The sequence below is a fragment of the Eutrigla gurnardus genome (assembly GCF_963514095.1).
Source record: "Eutrigla gurnardus genome assembly, chromosome: 18".
Classification (NCBI taxonomy): Eukaryota; Metazoa; Chordata; class Actinopteri; order Perciformes; family Triglidae; genus Eutrigla; species Eutrigla gurnardus.
In genome coordinates, this window is record NC_139929.1 from 10,187,498 (window position 1) to 10,205,293 (window position 17,796).

Consider the following 17,796-nt stretch of genomic DNA (forward strand, 5'->3'; position numbering starts at 1 on the left):
CCATCCAGGATTGTGGTGAAAAGAAAAATGCCTTTGTAACCCTTCCCCGGTCATATTTGGCAACAATAGGGTTAGAAAATTAAACACAAAACATTTACTGCTAAATTATGCAGTTCATATTTTCCAGTTTGATTAATTTGTCAGTTTGCATTAATGGTAAATAAATTGCTTCAATTGGGCTCCATATGAATTTGAGTTGCACTTTATTTATTTCAGTTTTTACATTTCAATCACGAAGCTCTAACAGGAAGCTTCATGACAATGAAGATAATAGGTTTCTGCAGCCTCACAGGTGGCTGTTTCTCCCCTGCACCACGTTACATAATCAGGATGAGCTCATTTCTCCATCCTGCATGTATGTTAATCCTTTTTCTGCAAATCAACGCTCAGCCTCTGGTTGCCACATCTGCCACGTGTTTCTGGCAATTAGGCCTGCAGGGGAACACGGCGTTCCTTTCATGCCCTCCGAAGGGCCCCGCCGCTACATGTGTTTGCAATCTCCCTCTTCCTGAATGGTCGTGGTTGGCATTCCCCCACTCTGTTTGTTTGTGTAAAACGCCCTGAGTACAGGCCTGCCCCTCTGCAAAGCTGAGACTAAAAACGGCGTGGTGATTGCGTCCGGGCGGGGCCACGCCGCTGCCAAGAACTCGACCCAGGATAACAACTCTTGCTATTCACAGTGTTTCATCTGAGCTGATCGACAAGTAAATATTGTGACATTCATCGTGTCGACGATTATTCCTCCAGCTGAACGGCTTTTCAGCAGCTCTCTTTATCCGTGGGCAGATCATTGACTGTCTGCTGCTGAATATTCATACCGTTTCTGAAAACAGGTCAAATCAGGACTTCAGGCTGCTGATCATGAATATTTATTTAGTTTTGTCTCTCTTTTTTTTTTTCATTCAAGCGGGAACATTTGTCAGGTATGAAAGCCCATTTCCACCACAATTAAGAACAAAGAAAAAAGCATGCAATGAAATAAAAATGACATTTTTGACTCAACAGACGTAGTGACATTTGTTGCCTATGGTTTGTTGTTGTTCACTTCAAATGTTTATTTCATTAATACATTCTAAACAGCTCAAAAACCTTCAATCATGTTCATTCTCTACTTTCACTTGTTTTAGTGGTTTCAATTACATTTTGATGATGAAATGTTAGCAGCTTCGACGGGATGTACTGGACAAACTACAAAAGTAATATAAATAAATGCAGTCTGGGAAATATGTTTGCAGGGTTTGTGTCCTGTTTGGTTGGGATTAAGCAACAAAAACATTTTAGTAAAAAGATAAAATAACCATTCGTCTGTCAAATAATCGAAAATAAACTGAAATCTTGAAGGAATGTCTCCACATTCAATTAGGAATAAAAAAAACAGAAAATAATTGGATGTTTTAATATCGTTTTGCTGTTAAACGCAGCCCCGATTGATCAGTTCGTTCATGGAGGCATGAGAGAAAAACAAAGGTTTTCCTCAAGAATTCATAACACAGGGTGAGTGGCTGATATACAAATGGGTTAAATGGTCCAGTAGGATTTGGCGTCATCTTGCGGTGAATTTGCAAGTCCTGTCTTGCGCTAGTCAACCTTTTATTTTCTTAACATTAACATAACACAAGCTTTCTACAACCTTCACGTAATGCTCCAACAGCACCATAAAAAGCATTACTCATGCTTTAGTTGCTTGTCTGCTCCTGTTGCCAATTCTATACTAATCCGTCAACACTGAATCAATCACATGAACCAACTATCTGCCCCAGTGTGTCCATCCTCACAACTAATCCACTATGTTCATCCTCCTCATACATCATCAACAACGCTACTCAATAAACTAAGTGAAGGTGACGATAAAAAACAGTAATAACATCACCATTTGCGCTTTACATTCTTAATTTCTGTACCTTGCAAAATCCCTTCTTTGGGGTTTCTTTGATTAATTTCCTCCTCCAGTTTGTTAAAAATATTACCCGACAAATTAATATGCATTCTTTTAAGATTGGTGTGTTTCCATGTTTCTCTCGACACGTATTGCCATGCCAATCTAGAACAAAGAAAAGAAAATTTCTGTTTTTTGAGAGTGCACGGTTAAAAGAAAGTTTCAGCAGCAGTAACAGATGCACGTTGAGCCTCCTGATTTGTCATCCCACCATCAACACCACCACTCTGATATAAACCCTGCTCCATTAAATCCTCCTTCCACTTCCTGTAAAAACCATTCTCCCAGGGTTCACTGCCGCTGGCTGCTCCGGCGGTCCCGGGTGCACTTCATAAACACAGGTCATTTGTCAAGTGGAAGACATTAAAGTGTAAAAGCCCCAGGTATTAAGACCGCAGAGCATGAGCTGATGTATCCACCGTCACATCGGCGGTGGAGAAACGCTGAGCCTGCAGCGAGGGCCGGTTCTCTGATGGACCTGTTTTACAGCTAACAAGTGGACACGCTGAACTTTGCGGCATCTGCTCCCCTCTGGGCTCACAGCCAGTACAGTACACGGCGCCTGGCGACCTTACACCATATTCCTTTTCACAGTACACTGACTCAATATCCGCCAAGGCCACGATCCGGTTTTTGTTTGTCGCAGAGGGCGAGTTTTTCTGTGTCCGATGCTCTCCGGAGGATCTGAGTGGGGCTTAGAGGCCACCGCTCCTCAAGCTAAGAGCTGCATTATAGTGTGAATCATCCCAATGAGGAGGGGGGGGGAAACAAAAACATGCACCCTTGACATTTCCGTACGGAGCTTGTGAGCGGCCGTGCGTCACCGCCGTTTGCATTTGACCTTCTCTGGAAACACTTGTTGTGAAGGTTTTGGAAATAATAATGGTCTGAAACAAGATGAGGTTTCTGATTGCTCATTTCCCTCTCGTGTTCAAGACAGTGACCTCGTCCAGAGGAGAAGGAAACTGATGAAAATTCAACTTACAACTGTGGAATCAACCTCCCAACTAGTCAAATACAGTTGTTTGGTCGGTGCCCTCTTGGCATCAGAGATCGATACAGAGAAGTCCAGGCTTTCAACTAACTCCAGTGTAACCCTGTAACTATGGGTCAAACATACAGGACCTTTGTCCAGGAGACTGTGATGGGAAATTTTCATTTAGTGGTTTATTAAAGGTTAATTAGAAGGTTGAAGAGTTTTGACTTATAATATTCCAGTGTCATGAGGTTACCTGTATTCTGCACTTATGTCAAGTCATGTGTTACATGAGTTGTAGAATGCATCTTGTCACACCAGCACAGCTGGCAAGTCAATATGGATCTATGGACACTGATGAGTGGTTCAAACACCACATTCTGGACAAAGTTCTCCGTCTACACAAACAACGGAACAATGCTTCGCTGATGACACAACGCAAACAACTGTATGAAACGCCCTTCTCAAGACAAAGGAAACGATAAGATAAAGCTTTTTCTTTCTGGATAATAGTTTTTATCGGTTTCATTTGAATTCAAAGCTATGCAGACACCTCCTCTGCACACTATTTCTAGTATGAGGCTGTTTTTTTTTAAATTTTCAAGTTTCTGTGTTTTTGACTTTCATTCACTTGAATCCTATAATAATCGTATTTTAAAGAATATAGTGTTTGTAGCATTGGCTTGCATTTGTCCTCTTCCTGTTTCTCGTCCTCAAAGTCAGCTCCATAAATCCGGGGACCCCGACATAATCGTAACACTGATTGAGCATATGCAATATTTACCCTAAGATGCCTCTAAGATTGGAACTATTTGTATTCTACTCTTCAACCTTAAATTCATGCAGACCTGTTTCAAAATGATAAACAAAAAACACCCAAAATTGAATGTATTAATACCCCTTATATATTTTTAAACACAAGGTCATTTGCAATTGCATTTGGACTACTCAAGTATTTGGTTTGGTAGGTCTTAAGCCAACTTCCTGTAAGTGCTTCAACTTAAAACCCCAGTTTGAGAATTGCCTCAACCACATCCAACACCTTTGGAATGAACTGGAACACCGACCTGGAGGTCACAACATCAGCGTTGGAGGAAATCCCTGCAGACACCCAAGGAAACCAGCAGCACATAAATGATAAATCAATCACATATGGCTGTAAAATGCAGGTGTCTACATACTTTTGCCCATGTGCTGTATTAAAAACAGTCACTCATTCCTGTGGAGCTCCTGTGTAAATGCAGCATTGTGTAAAAGCAACAACACAGTCAAGGTCGTGTGTCTCTGTGGCTGCTGCCTGATCTACATTTCCTCCAGCTGCAGCTCAGTGCATGCCAATAACCACGATGCAGCGCGACCTTGACTGTGTTAATGCTTAATTGAGTGCATACACCTGAGTATGTGTGGGGGGGGGGAATTAACCCCCCAACCCTGCGGACGCTAGTGCCACTGAGCCAAGCAGGACTGCCTCTCTTGTGAAAAATGACCACAGACACATGCAGGCACACATTTCCCTGCAAATACTGCATTCAGACTTTTGTGTTTTGCATTTCTCCATGGGTCTATTAATGAAATGTGAAAATATTGCAGATAGGATATATTGTCTGCTAAAGCATTGGCAGGTACTCTGGGGAGGACGGCTGACCTCACAGAGCTGCTTTTGTTCCTGCGTCAGGTGGACCGATGGGCTGACCTGCCAAAAAGTCAGTGTGGTCCGCTGAGTGACTGATGCTGCCCTCCTACCTCTCAGTCCGGAGTGGCCAGCTGTAGCCGGACCCTAATTGGGCGTCTGGATGACAGAGGGGATCCTTCATAGAAACATCCATCATGTCCTTCAGGAGCCCCAGACCATCAGGACATGGACCAGGTGTTTGTCTTCGGCTGAGGGAGGAGCGAGGAGCTGAAAACTTACAATAAGAGAACAATAAGAGAGGCTAAAAAGCTTCACAGAGTTACACTGATAGGTGACGATTATCACCAGTTTGTGACTGGAGCCATTTTCTGTAGTTTTTATTATTCAATAATCAATCATATATTTTTTAATAGTACAGTATTTTCCGGGAACTAAAGAATAAATATACATTGAAGGATATAGAATTTATTAAGGATATGCAATTGAAAAACCAGGATAATGGAAAATATTGAAAGAAAGGGATAAAAAGAGTTGATTAATAGGTCCTACATATACAGAGTAATGAAGAACTGCTACAAAACCTATATCATAAATGAAATATGGATCTTATAGTAGATGTTGTAAAAAATGGAAGGAATGCTTAAAATCGTTGAAAATCGTTTCTTACAATATAAAAGTTTATAGTATAAAATACAGTCAAAATGTATGACAAGAATTTATTATAGCAAGGACAAAATTCACTCAAGTTTGATATAAGCTCCTCTGACACAGATGTTTAAAATGAAGCACGCAAAGGGTCTCGCTCATAAATGCCTTTTGGCACTGTGAGAAAATTAGGTAGATTTGGGAGAAAATTGAGAGATGGATATCAAGAATTAGTCATTTTAAAGTTACCTTTTCAACAATGATTTGTCCCTTTCAAAACGATGGAAAATATAAGATACCCAATGGGTATGAGTTCTTTTCTCATCACTGGTTTATATGAGGTAAACTTTGCAAAATTGGAAAAACAAAGAGAAAAATGGACAATATGTGTGTGTGTGTGACTTTAAATTGCAAAATATACAGAGAATACTAATATTTAACAAACAAAGTCCAGTCCATCATAATTTCAGCTCTTCAATTTCAAATATAGCAATTATGCAAGCTATGAAAAACTATTTTAAATGATGTTTGATGATCTTTTTTGCACAAGACTCAACATGTTATGCTAGATAGGATAATGTTTATCCACTATATCCTATGTTGAAGCAACCTGTAGAAATGTTGTACAGGTACTGACTCTATAATCATGTCTTGCTGTACTTATATCCAGGGTTTTTCTAATACCTCTATGAAGAGCGAACTCCTCTCAGAATAATCTCGTATCCTGATACGCTTAGTCATCTCTGAGACGTCGGTTTGAGATGAGCATTTGAAAACACTTGAACCGTGTGGCACGCGCTCCTCTGTTCTCCAGGAAAAACCGTCTTGACAGCTTGACAGAATCACTCCTAACAGTTAAGGAGGCAGAATGGATGCTCTCAACCTCCCACAGCTTTTATAGGCATCTCAAGCAGCGACGCACACCCACGCAGACTGTACAGAGGCTCACGCTGACAACAACACACGCTCTAACACATTCAGGGAAGTGTTTCGAAAAAAGTTGAAGAGATTGCCAGGCTGGCAACCAGGAATCTGCCGTTTCTTCTCGCCTTATACTTGGAGTAATAAAGACATGATGTACTTGTATGTTAGCTTAATAATGAGCATCTTGTGAACGCTTGTCCAGCTCCTGTTCTGTAGGATGTCTAGTCTCAAACTAGTGAACTTGATTTATCACTTTGCCTCCAGAGACTTCACAAATAATCCTTTTTTCATTGAGGCTCCTCTGGTTCTTTGTCAGTTGATTTTGCACATTTCTAATGGATTTTGGGGTGCACAGTTTGCTGTAAATGTGGTTCCTTTCAACTTAAATAAAAAGGTTAAAAAAAAGGTCTTAAAGGAGGTTTGCATTGTTTCGTGTTTCGTATCTACTCATATCTACTTTCCAGGAAGCCATTGTGGAACAGTTCGGTTCATTTCTGGACATTTTCTGTTAGTACATTCAAGGACAAATGAGTCAACTGAGCAACCGTTCAATGCAATAAATGAATAACACTAATAATGATTGAAACTGTGTTGATATAGCATCGTTCTATAGGTTGCAATGTGCTTTCACAGAAGGAAAGAAATGCAAAGATAATAAGTAATGAAAGAAAACTCAAAAAACAAGATTAACTAAAAATCCACTTTTAAATGCAAGAAATTAATGATAAGACTTTAAGTCTAGTAAAACCTGCATGGCTAAGTGAGAGACGGTGGGTTTTTTCCTAAAAGGATTTAGGTGAACCAACTCTTTAAAAGATGCTACTGATATGACCAAAACATCCGTATTTGATTGTTTGTGCTGTTATTTTTCTCTCTTCTTACCCGCAGAGACCCCCAACTGTTTATGTCGTTCAACATGAAGTATGTGTGCCTCCTCCGGCTTTATGTGATACACATATCAGACATCCTGCCACCGCCACCTCATACTGTAAATCCCCCCTGGGAGCTAATCAAACTGAAGCCTCTCACATTTACCCATAATGCAGGCGTCATGAAGATGGAACGGCCGCGAGAGGAAGAAGTCGACGAGAGATATGAGCTCTGAGACTGTCCAAGCCTCACTGTCCATCTCTGCCTTGAAAACTGACGAATCTGAGGGGAAATCATGTGTTGTGCTCCAGCGCCGCGACTTCCCACATCCCATCTGGCCTCCCTCACCACACATTAGCGTCAAAAGAACCTCTCGTCCCTGTTAGCCAGAAAATCACTTTAAAAGGGTTTGTTTCGAACTGCAAAAAAAAAAAAGAAGAAGCTTTTTTCGTCTGTCTCCATTTCAAACAATGCTTTCTTCTCTTTGAAGGCTGCATATTGTGTGGGCTTTCTGTGCGGATCTCTCCGTGGACGCCGAGGAGAAGAAAAGCAAAGCGATCAGAAAGGCAAAGCGAGCAGGCGTTGGCCTGTTGCGAGACCCTGAACCATCACACATGGACTCCCACGTGTAGCTGACAGGAACATACATCCTACATCCTGGTGTTTACCTCCCCTGCAGCCAGGAAAAGCCATTATTGCTGCACGTCATTACATGTATCATGTGGAACTATGTCAGTAAAATTGGTTTCATTACCTGATCTCAAAGGCTTGCTGAACACTGCATAAACTCTAATGGTCTGGCCCACAATTCATTATTTATTCAATATATTTGTGTGTGTGTTTTTTTGTTGGTTTTTTTTTTACCCCTTGGGCAGCGACATTACATATTATTGGTCAATAATGGAGTTTACAGTCGCCTTCACACAATACTATGACTCTAATGTTCTTCTTGACTATTAATTCGATAAAAAACAGCAGACGTAACCAGAAACAGGACTTAGAGTCGACAGCTACATCAGCATGCAAACTCACAATGACAATGCTGGCATGCCGATGTATTTTTGCTGTTTAGCAGCTCTAATCTTTATTTAATTGTTACTTAAGCCCCGTTCTTGCAGGATGAATGCACACTTGCAGGTCCTAAAGGGTTTTCTCAGCAGAAACAAACACTCATTGATCTCCAGAACAGTCAGGGTTTGGGTAATGCTCGTTCAGAACTAGTTGCAAGACGCGTCGTCCAATCACATTTAAAATCAAGCATTAACTCTGAACAGCCATACTGGAAGGCAAAGAGTACCGGCAGTGAAAAATTTGTCAGACACACCCTCCACCTTAATCTGATGTCAGAAAGGATGCACTATAGAGATGCAAAAGTCCCTGACTAGGACCTCAGTCAGCAGGATTCATCCCCGAGGATTGTGAATGTCATGGCAATCCATCCAGTAAAGACATTTTAGTTCAAAGTGGTGAATATTAAAATTCTGACATGCTCTGCCTGATTTTAAGAAAAACAAAAACAGGTGAAGCTTTGAAACTGAAATTTGATTGGATACTTTGATATTTTCCCGGGTGTAATTTCATCTTTTCCTTTTGGTCTCTTTGTTCATGTTACGGTCCGTCACAAGTTAAGCTACCAGCATGCAGAGATTGGAGGCTACAGGCCACTCTGTTATCAAAAGGTCACAGCTTTGAGCCCCCAGAAACCACCAGTGATACACCTGAATATTCACTCAAAGTCCTTCTCGATAAGACTTTCAGTTAAAGGTCTTATGCAAATATGTGAGCACAGTAGACGTGTCTAATGAATTATGTGCAAATCAGGGATGAAAACTGTCAGAGGTTCTCTCAGAAGATGAAGCTGGTTTGTTATAATGGACAAAAAGGTAGACAAGAAGATGTGTTGTGTTCACCTGAGGAAAAATAAAGTTTCACTTCCATCCCTCCAAACTTATTACCGACTTTTGAATGAAAATTTTCATTTAATTTAAATTGATCAAAATAATGTAAGATTTTCTGTAATTTATGTTGGCTTTATCAATGTGACCTTAATGAAGCATAGTTGAATACCTGATGGGTTTTATACTAAATGTAGAAATAGTTCCATCTAGTGGACTAATACAATTACTACACATTGTACCTCAACTTAACTCAATCTTTATTGGAAAAGTAGTAACTACAAATGTAAAAAGGACAAACAAAAAGTATCGTAAAGCTGTGTTTATTTCAATATTAATATATAGTGAATATTGTGGGTTATTGTACAATTCATTTTAGGTGAAAATAATTTAAATTAAGTGTACATTTGTTTTTGTTAAAAAGTGCATTTTCCACTCTGAGTTGTGCCCTTGTGTAAACTAACACCTTGTGTCTTTTCTACAAGTACCTGTGGAGAAAAACAAACACATAAAAACACAAATTATGAAGGATTTAATTCGCCATTTGTGCATATGTGAATTAAATTTACAGACACTAGATGGCATGGACATAAACAAGGAGACGTTTGTTCCGATTTGTCTCAAAATAGAGAAAAGCCTCCATTTCTAGAGACAAGTCAACATAAACTTCTAGTTTAAGTCTATTTGCCATCTTGTTCATGCCATGTAGTGCCTGTATTTGTGCACATAATATATTATATTCTCATATTGCTGCACATTTTTAAGAGTAGTGTAAAGAGAAATGCAAACCTTGTGTTTGTGGTTGTGATTTCTTGTGTTTGTTAAAATGTGGCGATCTTGCTTCATTCTTGGAGCCATCGCTGTCGGGGTTGGGCATCACTGCATTCCTCGACTTCTCTGTTGGATGAGACAGTTACAGAGCAGCATGTTGAGGGTTGTTTCTCCTGATATCAGAGTGAAAAACATGCTTACCAGTTTGCCACCTGTGTGTCAGGTGAATTTGATCCATTATCCTCCATTTGTCCTGGAGAGAAACCGGAGCGGTGCAGTTCTCGTCCAATTCTCGGATGGCGTTGCCGTGGGGACAGTGGCGCAACCTCTCCCATGCAACAGACTGATGCTGCGACTCATTGCACACACAGTTCTTTTCCCTCAGCTTTGGGTACGTTGCTGCAGGACTCTCCATGATTTGCTTGGAGGCCAGCGGCTTCTTGAGATTGTTCAGCTTCCTGGGATGATCCATAGCCCTCCATTTTGAGCTTAAACGACATGAGCCATTCTCAGAAGATTCTCCCTCGGTGTCCTGTCCGTGAAGAGGGACCTCAGGACCTTTTCTCATCAGTCGTTTCTTGGGGTGAGATTTACAGGCTTCACATGTTGGTAAGAGTGCGTCATTCCACTGTTGGAAAAGAGCAGCTTTTCTTTTCAAGGTGCGGCCCTCGAGTCCTGGGCTGGCAGATGTATTTGCCACACATCTGGAGCAAAGCCGCTCCCTCTTGGATGCAAAAGGAGTGAATGCATTCTCATTGAAGTTTCTGTTGAGGCAGCATTCATGGTCAGAGAGGCTTTGCCGATCCACCTTCCCTTTAGGTTTGTACCTCTCTTTTGGCTTGCGAAAGGTGGATTGTCCTTTGTCGTCTAGGTCTAGTTTTCTTCGGGTGGATAGGCCTACATCTAACCCACGGCTGCTCACAGGTTTGTTCTGCTTCTTGGGAGTTGGTGGCATCTTGCTACAATAGTAGACATTATCAAAGTCAGCAAGCCAGCTGGTTGAGGGGAGGTAGGCAGGCAATGATTCGAAGGAGGTGTCCTGGTGATCCTGAATAGTCGTTTCTTGTCTGTGTTGGTTTTTATCTGCCTTCAGAGGGGAATTATCCAACAGCAGAAGATTAGGTGCAAGAACCACATCTTCTGTGTGCGTCAACTCTGTCATAGGAGCTTCCTCTGCAACAGCAACATTCAGCATAGGGCATTTATCTGCTTTAGACACCATCTCATCCTCAGGACCCTCCTCCACAGCGGGGACCATGTCCTCCAGTTCATCATCTGCAAGAGGAGGCATCTCAATCATGGGGACACCCTCTTCGGAAGGAGCCTCCTCTGCAGATGGTATTTCAGCCACGCCAGCCAGTGTTTCATCATGAGACTCTGTGCGGCCACTTTGAATCAGTGATTCATGGGAGGGAATCACAGTTTCCTCCATTGACCAGACAGTGGATTCCATCTTCCACAGCTCATCCAGGTACTTTGAGTCGAAGGGCAGGTGAACAACTTTGAAGTGGAAATTCTTGGACGTTTCACTCTGATCTTTCTGACTGCTCGTCTCCTGAACATTGCCATGAGTTGCTACTTGGGAACCAACGTCGGAGGCGACTGTCACAGGGTCCGTCTGGTTCCTGGACTCCTCCAGAGCAGGGATCGTCTCACCGCTGCCCAATTTCCCAACCAACAGGATGTCAGGACAAGCTTGGTGGGCGTGTTCCGACTGGTCTGCAGGAAGGCACAGTCCCTCATCCTGTCGCACACAACCCTGGAGGACGGCGCTACTGCACTGGACAACGTCTTGGGAAAAGCTGTGGGACACTTCTGCAGTCTCGTGAGAGTGCAGGAGTTGCAGTCCCACCGGCGTGGTGCAGCATTCAATCCTCACCTCCTCCGTCTGAATCACAAAGCTGCCATTTGTTGCCGTCCTGGCGGTGGAAGAGAGCGCCATGTCCTTAGGCTCCAGAGAAGGATCCGCCTTCTGCACAGCCAAAACTGGTGAGAGTGGCTGCTTGACGGAGACACTAGGGCTGCTGTCGGACTGGGAGATCACTGGGGAGGCCGCGACGGTACTTGAACCGGGAGTGCTGGTCCTCTGCAGTGGCTCAGTTTGAACCTCAGAGCTTGTCATTTCTCTGGTTTGGCTGTTGTGCTGGTAGCGGAACCTGCGGGAGTGGTAGGCCATGGTCTGGTAATACTGAGGGTTGAGCATGCGGCGGTAGTCCATCAAATGGAGGTGGGTGTGGGGTACGACAAAGCTAGGTGGCTCCATGTATGGGTTTGGCTGATAGTGGGGCATCATGGGCATGCCATAACCTGTAATAGCAAAAAGTATAAAGTAAAGTATAAGACCGTAGCAGCTCTATGAGGCTATGACCTACTTTTGCTGCCTTCAAATGAAACTTGTCAACTTGTAAACCACAAACCGACATAGGAGGCATGTACATGATATGCTTGCCGTTTGAGCTGTTAATTCTATGGTAACAGTGCTGCTAGGCAACAAGGACACTAATATCGGCATTTACAAGACACCTGGGCTAACAATTCAGCAAGCTAGCAAGCACGTTACCTCAAGCTGGAAATATAAACGCAAAATGAGGGATGAAAAAGATGAGACCATTTCCTCGGTTGTAAAAAAAAAAAAAACTCTATACTACCAAATTGTCAACATATTCGCTCGTCATCCACCGAAAATTAACTTCTGAAAACATCCAATAGGTCACAACTCTCTTGTGAAACACGACCCCATTTGAAGGCAGTAGGTCATTTAAACTAAATGCTAACATCAGCAGGCAAACATGCTCACAGGGACAATGCTTACACAAATGTTTATCAGGTATGATGGTCACCATGTTCATGGTCTTCGATTAGCATGTTAGCATGTGGAAATATGCTAATCAGCACTTTAAAAAATAATAGCATGCAGAAGAGGCTGAAAGTAATTATTTCTGCAGTTATTTGTTCATAAAAAGACTGACCGAGTGAAAAGTTGGCCTAATGATGGGGCTAAATGTGTTAAGTTATTGGTCCTGAGAGGAATATCAATGTCTGCAAAAGCACTGGCTGCAGGAGGCTATACATATATTGTTAAAATAGAAATTCTGATGTGTACAACTGGGTGATCAACTCACTAGAAGCAAGTAAAAAATGTCAGCATGAAATGTGTATATTGAAAAGTGTCCAGAGAAACTGACCAAATTATATACCAAAGAAAAATTATGTAGAAAAAATATGTTAGCATGTATTTAGTGAAACAGGAGGACTACCGAACAATTTCAGCACAAATCTGACAGAGCAGTGATTCTTAATACATAACATGAAGCACCAAGTAAAGAACTTAAGAACTTCCATTGCACCCCCAAAAATGCACTAAAGCATTGGATGTTTGGCACTCACCTAAACCAGGGTAGTATGGGTTGTAGGACACAGGCATGGGAACTGGCACAGGCCACTGCATATTCTGCATGGGCATGTATGGCTGCGAGGGCTGTACGTAGAAGAAAGGTTTGTGGTACTGTTGATGCTGCTCCTCAGGACGTGGAGCTCCAGCAGGCCCTGGAGCCGGTAGATGGGGTCCCTGGTCCTGTTGAGCTCCATATGGTTGGTTTGGACTCCGAGGGCCCAGACCGTAAGAATGTTGGAAGGTAGATGTGGTTGTCTCCATATCTGACAAAGACACGAGGAGCAAGTTCAAGTTCTTTTTTTAACTGTTTTTTGTAGGTAAATTTGTCACAAGATAGATGATTTCAGTGCATTTTCTGGCAACAAGACACTTACTGAACAAATACAAAAAGAAGATTACCGCTGACAAACCAACACAGCTTTCAATTGGAAATCAAAGGTGTGGACTCATGAGACAGGGGAGCTTGTCAAATGATGCACTGATTGGCTGAATTTTGGTTCAGGTGACACTTGTCCAATTAGAGTTTGACGACCTTCCTTTAAAGCCAATGAAAAGTGTTTGTTTCCTACTGATTCCCTCCCACTGTAGTGCATCTGCTCACCTGAGGGAAGACAGATAATAGATCAAGAGATAAGTGCAAAAGGAGGTTTGGTGCATCTAGTTGAACTAAGAGACAGAAGCTGATTGGCTTAATTAAGGAAACCAACCTGCAGCTTGTCCGACATGTGGCTCAAAGTGACACATTAATGGCATCTTTGTGAGGCTCATTTTCTTGAGCATCACCTCATTTGCTGGCGAGGGGAGCAAAAGATTTCTATAATGCAAAGCACATAATCAAGCGACCTTAAGACGCAGGTTTGAGCCCTGAAGACCCAATTATGAGCTTGTTTGGTAGCCTGGAGCAGTGTTTACAGACCGTAATATCCATAAAGAATAAACATGCTCTGCGAGACTGGTTTGACTTGACCAATGATTTTATATGGATACTAAATTAGTAATACTAATGTTTAAAGATAATTTCTGTACATGACCGTGGTCTGTGTGCTTTCAAGACAAAACATCCCTGAACATTTTTTTAGTTAATTAAAATCCTTAATAGCTATACAAACATTTACTTTTGCCGTTTTAAACAGTAGTTTGCCATTTCTCAGCTTTTTTTTGTAAAACACAACTAGTGTACAAAACCATTTTCAGAGCATCTGATGATACCTAAAGATTAGAAGGTACGAGTTAAGAGTTCATTGTTGATTAATTAGATGTAATTTCTCAAATAATTGATCAATCATTTGATCCATTAAATTAAATCTTGAAATATACAGGGTTTCAAACAGGATTAACAGAGATGGACATATACAGTGTGTGCACGTCAACTTCACATTGGAGCATAAAATTATCCCAGTTTCCTCGTTATAAAATAAGTACAAATCTCAGAGAATAATGTGAGCCATTACAAGATGTAAAATGATTCAACACAAAGCTTAAATAATAATTCATATTTTATTGGACTGGCCCCAAACTGTGACACACCATCATCTGAAACACAACCTTTCAGCCCATTTGCCTATTTGTGAAATTTATAAATCATGAACAGTGCGTGGCAGTGTCACTGCAGAACTTTATACATTTTTTGGAAAATATTATCCTAACAAAAAGAGGCTTCCTGTGCAGTGCATTTCACCTGGTGCTCTAAATATTTTAAACACATTATCCTGGAACAATTACACCTGTTTTGGACCTGAGGAGGAAAGAAAACATTTAATTAGGAAGACATAAGTTTGAACATATTGAGTTTGTCCCTGCGTGTGAAATCAATTTTAAGTTATCTAAAAATGTGGAGTATGGTTTCATCTTGGGCAGAGCCGTTTGAATTTCACGTACAGTTCAACACGTTTTGGGGACATTAACATCTTGGTTCTCCTCTCATTGTAGAGCCTGAAAATGAGAAAACGATAAATAAAATCCCATTCAAAAATAGACAACAGTCAGGTCAACGTAACGTGTTATATTAACCTCTCTCCCAGTGTAAAGGTGGCGGCTCATCATCGTTATCCTCATCTCTTGGCCTGTGGTATATCACTTTCCTCTGAGTACTCATCTCTACACATGAGCAGAATAAATACCAGGGGCAACACAATGGAGAAAAAAGGCATTTTTAAGAATGACAATAAATCAATAGTGGAATTGAACCTTGTCGTTGTAGAGGGGTTGCTTGTCTCCTCCTGGTAGTCACATCACCATCTCCCCACCTGCCTTGGTCTGACATCATCAGATCGTCTCTGCAGAGTCCGTCTATGAAAGAGTTCACACATTCTGTACAGTTTTCCTACATGGTAAAATAAAATGCCAGCCAACACTGCACAGAAAAACATCCAGTCCATATATACTTACCCTGACATGTCCTGCACTGCAGCTCACTACTAGCCATCTCTCCAGCCTCACCATCAGCTGGATCCTGCTTAGACACATCATGACTGTCCTCCTGGTTCACAGAATTGGAGGGATCTTTGTATTGACTTCTTTTAGACCAGGGTTTTGTTGCATGTCTCAGTGGGACTGAGTGGGGCTTCCTGGGTGCAGAATGTTTCCTCACAACTACTCTGACTGGCTGTTCACACCCTCTTCCATACCTGCTTTCCTCCTCAGAGTCTCCGGCTTCATCCTTGTACATCTTGTAGCTGTGAACTTTGCTCTTTCCGGCCCCTTTAGCGAGGCTTTTCCCACAGCAGACGCACATTGACCGTTTCGAAGCCGGCAGCCACGCTTCTTCGGCAGTTTTTGGAGAGCCGCTTACAACCTCTGCAAGCCTCCTGCCTGTATACACGTGTTTGGGGAAAAGATCTGCATCATCCAGATCTGTGGAGAACATTTCATCTCTGGAGGAAAGCTCATCCAGAGAAGGACTGAGAACACTCATCCGCTCATGGGTGGTCTGCATGGATAAAAAGTTGTAGTAGTAAGGAGCCGTAGGGGAGGAGAGACGGCCGGCTCCAGCATCTCCAGGTGTCAAAACGCTCTCAAAAGGAAGCTTGAGGATCTGGTAGCTGGGATCAGCGTTCTCACGTTCCATCTTTGAGACTTTGTCGCTTCTTTTAGCATCTTTAAGCACTGGCTGACAGAAGGTAAAGGAAGAAGACTGATCCACTTTTGGCTTAAGGAGCTCATCAACGTCACATTTGGGAACACTTGCATCGGCCGCCGAGATATCTGGCTGGATATCTGGGACCTCTGGTTTCTCAAGAGGGAGGAAGTGTTCATCTGCATCCGACTGCTCCAGCTCAGGACAATCTTCATGAACAGAAGAGCTATCTAGAGGCAACACCTCTTCCAATCCTGCTGACCAGCAGCCCTGGGGGCTCAGGCCATCGATGCTCCTTAGGCTGGAATCCTCATCGTACACCGCCGTTGTGGAGTCACTGAAGGTCACAGCTGGAGACTCGGAATGGCTGTCATGAGGCGCTGAAGCCAGGACGTGACCCTGCCCTTCACTTTTCTTCTCTTCTACTGGAGAAAATATTCCTGAGGACTGTGAGGCAACACCCGAATCAAGTTCCCTCTCAGCACCCTGCAGCTCAGTAGCTCGGATTTTATCCAGGCATTCAATCAGTTTGGTTATGGCGTCACTGGGGTCAGTTTGGGCCCCTGAGCAAGCCATTTCTCGACGCCCGGGAGGCTGAGGCTGAGGGTGGTGATAATGCTGCTGCGGTGGCTGCTGGCGAGGCATGTCATTCCAGGTAGGAGCATGGAAGCGAGGCTCAAACATTCTCCTGTAATCCATTGGATATATCGGGGCATGTGGGAAAACGTACCCAGGATACTGCATGTACTGATACGGGTGCATGCAGGGACGGCTCATGTTAAAACCTGCAAATAAACATGAATACACAGTGAGATTTCAGGCAACCAATAAAAAAGGTTGACAGTTACTCAAGTACTGTACAATTGAGGTAGCCTACTTGCACTAAAGTATTGCTACTTCCTTTCACATATCAGAGGCAAATATACCATTATTTTTTAGATGCTAAGCCATTATTTTTAAGATAGAAACTCGTTTAAATGATTTACAGGTTTTTTTGTCACAGTGGCAGCTTCCATACACCTTCCACATTGCTGGGTCATTAAAACAAAACCAAAGTAGCTTGATACCTCCTGGCACACCATAGTGACTGTATGGGTTGTTCATCTGCCAGTGCTGGTAGTAGTAAGGTTGAGATGGTGGCTGGACATAGAAGAAAGGCCTGGGATGTTGAACTCTCTGTTGTCCGCTCCCAAATGTTTGTGATTGTTTGCTTCCATCTGCGAGGAGCAACGTGTATTAAACAGTTTAAAAACATCATTTACACAACTTTATATTTATTGAGGTTAATGCAAATTATTTACGCGGCTTATGCAGCATTAATTATAAGGAAGTCCTTACCGTCCATTTTCTCTCACGTGCTTGCTCAACCTTTCAGAAATAAAACAACGCTGCGGGATGAAGACAACCAAATAAACATCCCCCGGCTTCGAAAAAAAAATAAGGCGAGTTTTACGGTCAAATACAGTTTCAATAAACGAACAGAAGTAGAAACGCTTTCTTTCTCACGCCCACATGACGTTCTGCTTACAAAAGCCAAAGCAACTCCGCTAATTAGTCATAGGAAACACCTGCTGCAGCTGCTGCTGCTAATGCAAGCGACAAATTAGCATTGAGTTCGAGTAGTGCCTGGATAAAATTTAGCATTTGTGTCTACAAACAACAAAAACGTGTGTAAC

At 42.3% G+C, this 17,796-nt stretch overlaps 1 protein-coding gene across 1 annotated transcript; it reads right to left on the reverse strand.

Annotated features, from left to right (window-relative positions):
* Nucleotides 1-14,703: 14,703 nt before the first annotated feature.
* buc (bucky ball) lies at nt 14,704-17,665 on the reverse strand. Its single transcript, XM_084033405.1, has 7 exons — nt 17,459-17,665; nt 17,188-17,337; nt 15,433-16,905; nt 15,232-15,333; nt 15,055-15,141; nt 14,923-14,976; nt 14,704-14,779 (listed from the first exon to the last, which is right to left on the reverse strand). Exons 1-6 carry the CDS (start codon nt 17,463-17,465, stop codon nt 14,945-14,947), a joined length of 1,851 nt encoding a protein of 616 aa, XP_083889531.1. The 5' UTR covers nt 17,466-17,665; the 3' UTR covers nt 14,704-14,779; nt 14,923-14,944.
* Between the last annotated feature and the right edge of the window lie 131 nt (nt 17,666-17,796).

Coding starts and splice junctions, on each gene's coding strand:
- buc (XM_084033405.1), bottom strand. Junction 15,142..15,231: donor AACCCCTCTACAACGACAAG/GTTCAATTCCAC, acceptor GCTCATGTGTAG/AGATGAGTACTCAGAGGAAA. Junction 14,977..15,054: donor ACCTTTACACTGGGAGAGAG/GTTAATATAACA, acceptor TCTCATTTTCAG/GCTCTACAATGAGAGGAGAA.